Consider the following 5472-nt stretch of genomic DNA (forward strand, 5'->3'; position numbering starts at 1 on the left):
CAGGGGACAATACAAGTTTGACAATGATATTTGTGGATAAAGGAATATAATTTTTATTAAATGATTAATTGGTGAAGCAAATACAAAAAGCATAGGGGTGAGTGAATGACAAGTGCACTGTAAACCCTAATAAGTTGAGACTACTCAAATGATTTGAGGAAAGTGGTTGCGTAAGTTTTTTTGAGTAATGGGAAAATTCAAACTTAATTAATTGAGTTGACCTAATGTGGTCTTCTTGTTGAATTAACTTCAATGTTAAAGTAAAGATAACTTAAAAGGCAAATGGAGTAAACTCAAATTTTCCAGTTTATATTTTGTTGTTTACTTATTATTAAATACATTTTAAATAAATTATAAATCATTAAACCAAGTTTTGTTTTTCACATCAACAGCTTTATTAGGCTTACATTACATATCTTAACTTCTATAATGCATACTGACTGAACATTGTATATTAACATTTAATCAGTAAAAAATACAATTACAATACTTGTAGTAAATTAAATCAATTGATTAAAAATTTCTTTAGAAATCGGTCATTTAAAAGTGAAATTGACCAGATCAGAACAATTTACCAGAACAATTAAAAACACAGTGTAATGAACAGCAACAGACATTGTCTGTTATTGTAAATATTGTCATCTACTTTAACTTATCTTATCTTTCACCCTTTGTAATAGTTCTGTGTGTCTCTCAGTTGTCCTCGGTGTGAATAGATAGATCTCAACATCTTACAGTCACTTTTAGAATGGGTTCAAATATTAAAAATATGCTGGAAAACCAAAAAATGTGTCAGTGCTGCAGGCTAACATCAGCGAGATCTCATCCTGGGTAAACTGCGGCAATGAGACCCTTTGGACCAACAGTGGCAGTCCTTCAGATGAATGGTTGGGGCAGGGATCGGAGGATCCTGTGATTAAAATAAATAAATAAAATTAAGACACATTTTCTCTATACATTGTACAGTACTCATTGTTTAAGCACCGGTTAGAGTGATATAATAATAAAAACAATACAAAGCAATTTTGCTATTTGGACAGCAACAAGAATGGAAATAATCAAAGCAAGTCAAAGTGCTTTCTTGCCGTTTCAGTAACTAAATAAAAATACAAGATAACTTGGGAAACTGAAATGTATTCAAACAAAAACTCTTTCTGTGTGCGTTACCTTATTGATGACTCAGATCTTTGAAGAGCAGCAGTAGCCTATTCGTGAAGAATGGCAGCATTTACCACCTGGCCTAAAAACAATCATAAATATACACAGTAAATTACATCATAATAAAACTAAGTACATGGTAGATTTCTACACTTACTAGAACATTGAAACAAACAAAAGGAGTGAAATTTACACTGCACTTTAACAATTATGATATCATTTTAAGTATGTTGCTAAAAAACACCTTTTCTGCCTTCTTTGCCTCACACAAATCAAAAGTCAGCAGCAGTTCTTCCTTCAGTGAGTTACTGTTTCTGAAGCCTCTGAGAACAGTTGAGAAGGAAGTGTCTGCTGATTTGTCAAAGGAGAATACGTTAACAACTCAAACATAAACGCACTCAATTTAAATCAACAACACTCAATATTATGTTTAGTTAAATACTCTATTTAAAAAGGTTTTATGAAAAGGTTTTTATTTGCACTTACCTTCGTCTGATATTTATGTCTGGAAAGGAAACACAGGACGCTGTCAGTGCACGCAGTAACTGAAGGCAATGGGCTAGAAAATACGGTTCAGAAAAAAATATGACATTTAAAAACTTTGCCGTTGTGTTATGGTAAACATGTTATTTACAATGATTTTATTAATTCACACTTACCTTAGTCTGATGTAAATCTCAGAGAAAATACCGGGCGCTATCAGCGCGCAAGATTTGAATGGAGCAGGGGCGGGAATAAACGGCTCGAAAACAACGTCGGGCTAGAAAATACAGTTAAAAAAACTGTTACAACATTGAACGAATTGTGATGTTATGTTCTGGCAAACATGTTATTTAAAATAGTTTTATGAATTCACACTTACCATACGTTTTCTCAGACTCAGAAAATACCGGACGCTCTGCGCGCGCAAGAAGAACTGCAGTGAGTCAGAGGGGCTGCTGCGGGGGAGGGGGGAGAACAGGCTCGAGTGTCGAGACTCGAGACAGTCGTCGATTAAAAAAAGATTCCATTTACAGGTGTCAGGAATTGAAAGTCTCGTTCCAAATGCGAAGCCTGAAATGTCTGTACGTGATGGACGGGCCGATTTAACCCCTAAATGACTGTTTTATGCAGTGTCAGTCCCTCTGGCCTGCTGCCTGCATCAACAAATTCACGATGAACAAAAAAAATACTGTCTTGTGTATCGACCAATCAGCGTGTTGTCAAGGCAGAATTTCGGCCAATCATATTAAACAGACATATAGCGAATCATTTAAATAACTTGAAATTTTGAGTTCATAAAACTTAAAATCTTAATCTGAAAGATTATTGCTGCCAAATGAGTACATTAAACACAACTGTTTAATTTTTGATGCAAAAACTTGCTATTGCAAGTAATGTTAAGTTATGATAACTTGATTTCTTTATTAATGATAACATTGGGGTTTACAGTGTGTAACGTCATTCTAAGTTTAGCATCTGCGCGTGGTTTCTACATCATAATAGATAGAGATAGATAACTGCTATACAAACAAGTTAAAGATAGATATGGGCGTTGCTTGGAAGAAGGTCAAGTGTGTGAAGTTTGTTTGTGGTTACACGACCCTGTTTCAGTCATCTAGAAATACTTTTACATCTCCACAAAACAAGAAAATAAGGCTGATACGTAAACATCTGATATGAAGCAGACACTAGCTGAAACATAATACAATAGGCAATCAAACATGATATAAATGATAATGGAAATTAAAAATTATAAGCACACTAATTATATAAAAAGAGGGTATTAAATGCATAATAAAATAACAATACTTGTTTTGTATTTTCCAATTCATTTAATCTCTTAATTTAGTAAATATTTAAAAAATCTTTAAATCATAAACAGTAACATTGAATCTCTTGTATGAAGTTCTTCTGCTGCTGATGACGGTCAGTTTATAAAGTCCAGTGTGTTCAGATCTGATGTTTCTGATGGTCAGAGATCCAGTGTGACTGTCCATCTGGAGACTGTTTTTGAATATTACATTATTGTTATGAATATTAATGATCTGAGTGATGATCAGTGATGGTGTGTGATCTGAAGACGGTAGATGATCTCTGTGTATTCTGACAGGCTTTCCTGATCTACAAACACACACATGGAGATTTTCAGTGTTTTTAACATTATTATATATTATTTCATCAGGTGACATTTCACACCGATATATTTTCTATTCTATAATAAGCATACTTGTTATTTTAGAACTATTAAATGTTCAAAATTCAAGTTAGTAATATAGTAATACTTGCCCTCTGGTTTTTCTCGGTTGCATTTCCTGCAGCAACAGTAAAACACACACGCAGAAATTAACAGAAGCAGCGGCACACACACTGTTATAATGGATATAAATGATGAATATGAAGTTGTTTCTGTAATAAAGAAAGAAAGAAAATGGTCAATCCTTTCAGTCGGACTTCATGAACTGCACATTTATAAAGAAAATATGTTGAAAATGTTGATGTACCTGCACATGTGTGAGTCTGACAGAGTTGAGTGATGTCCAGATGTGTGGTCTGGTTGCTGATGGGATTGTTCACCACACAGCTGTAAGTGTTTTTATCCTGATATTCCACATCCAGAGGTAGAGAGAGACTGATGCTGAGATCACACACACTGATGCTGGACAATACACTGATTCCTGCGTACCAGGAGAGAGTCACATGACCCACATTCAACACTGAACACACCAGTGAACAAGTCTGACTGGATGATGATGAATAACAGTCTGAATAGTTTCTGGTGATGACAGGAATAGGAAGAGGAGCTGGAAAACACAAAAGAAGAGGTTTATTATCAAATATATATAAATATTATACGAAGTATCTGAAGATTTTTAATAATTGCAGTTCAATAAAGGGAAAAATATGCACAGATGTGCCACAACAACTTCAACAAGATAGAAAAAATAATCGAATGAAAATGTTATTTTCAAAGTTATATTGTTTTGTAAAGTTTGGTGAATGTTTCTTACAGAAAAATCCAATAGTAACACAAGGAGTCAAGTTTGACACATTTCACAGATTCTCACTTTCTAAAACACTATCACATTAAAATAATTCAATTTTTTAATTAAACAATTAAAATACGACATAAAATAACATCATTTATTTTATAGTTCCCTATAAACAATAAATAAAAATGATCATTGGTCATACATATTTAATGGTCTCTGCCGAACATTAAACGAATACTTTAAAGTAAAATTGTATTCAATTTACTCACCATAGACAGAAACATTGAATCTCTTGTATGAAGTTCCTCTGCTGATGATGACCAGTTTATAAAGTCCAGTGTGTTCAGTTCTGATATTTCTGATGGTCAGAGATCCAGTTTGATTGTCCATCTGGATTATTTCCTCAAATATCACATCAGTGTCATCTATATAGATGTTCTGTCTGTGTATTTCAGCAATACGCGTATCTTGAGGTCCAAACATCCACAGTATATGATCATCTCTCTGTACTTGAACATCAGTGTTTAGAGTGACGGAATCTCCCTCAGTCACTGACACTGACTTCACTTTATCTGTACCAGCGCCAAACACACCTAAACAAGATATAAAAATTATATCTTTATCTGACAGACACTTATATAATCTAATTTCCTGTTTAATCATGTACTTCTAAAAGGTAAAACATTTTTATCTCTTGTACAAATGTATTTGTGTTTAAATAAATGATCTACGGCTGATTAAACGTGTTTCTCACCGCTCAGAACAAACAGGATCAGAACACACAGATGAGAAGACATCGTGACAGAAACAAACGTCCAGCCGAGAGTCAGAAGAGCGGCTTCCTGATTAAAAAGTTCAGGTATTTCCAAAGTCCAAACTGCTAAATCAAAAGCAAGCTAGTTTTAGTAGTCTCTGTTCTGTCTCGCTCTCCAGATAAAGTTGAATGTATTCTTTATCTTCCTCTTAATATTTCAGAAACTCTCACTGTGTATCTCATGAACAAATGTTTCATCACAACATCATTCTGGATTCCTCTTCATCAGAAAACTCTCATTTGATGTTGTTTCAGAGTCTATCAGGTTCTCAGAAGGTTTGCTTGTGGTTGTGAGAATAAACTGCATGTCTCACACTCTCACGAAACACAGACACACATTATTAACTGAACATCCGGCCAGCACATTCAGTTCAAACACATTTACTGACCTCAATAACACAAGAGCTGACTCCAAAACATGTCCTGGATCACACACACAATACAATTATGAATCTCTTTCACGCTATTTGAATAAGTGAATTAAAAGTTTATTGATTTAATTGTCTGTTTTAATTCAATTCATATAGT

General features: G+C 34.0%; 1 protein-coding gene across 1 annotated transcript; it reads right to left on the reverse strand.

Annotated features, from left to right (window-relative positions):
• Positions 1 to 3196: 3196 nt before the first annotated feature.
• On the reverse strand, positions 3197 to 4952 carry LOC130077316 (CD48 antigen-like). The gene is made up of 4 exons (XM_056242518.1): positions 4885 to 4952; positions 4400 to 4723; positions 3642 to 3941; positions 3197 to 3261 (listed from the first exon to the last, which is right to left on the reverse strand). Exons 1-4 carry the CDS (start codon positions 4925 to 4927, stop codon positions 3197 to 3199), a joined length of 732 nt encoding a protein of 243 aa, XP_056098493.1. The 5' UTR covers positions 4928 to 4952.
• Between the last annotated feature and the right edge of the window lie 520 nt (positions 4953 to 5472).

Source organism: Rhinichthys klamathensis, unplaced genomic scaffold (genome assembly GCF_029890125.1).
Source record: "Rhinichthys klamathensis goyatoka isolate OS25496 unplaced genomic scaffold, OSU_Roscu_1.1 h1tg000727l_1, whole genome shotgun sequence".
Lineage (NCBI taxonomy): Eukaryota > Metazoa > Chordata > Actinopteri > Cypriniformes > Leuciscidae > Rhinichthys > Rhinichthys klamathensis.

What these genes read in the sequence shown, in the direction of transcription:
- LOC130077316 (XM_056242518.1), bottom strand. Translation starts at nt 4,927, where the DNA reads ATGTCTTCTCATCTGTGTGTTCTGATCCTGTTTGTTCTGAGCG. An exon ending in GATCCTGTTTGTTCTGAGCG is followed by an intron (nt 4,724 to 4,884) that starts GTGAGAAACACG and finishes TATCTTGTTTAG; the next exon opens with GTGTGTTTGGCGCTGGTACA. An exon ending in ATTCAATGTTTCTGTCTATG is followed by an intron (nt 3,942 to 4,399) that starts GTGAGTAAATTG and finishes TGTGTTTTCCAG; the next exon opens with CTCCTCTTCCTATTCCTGTC.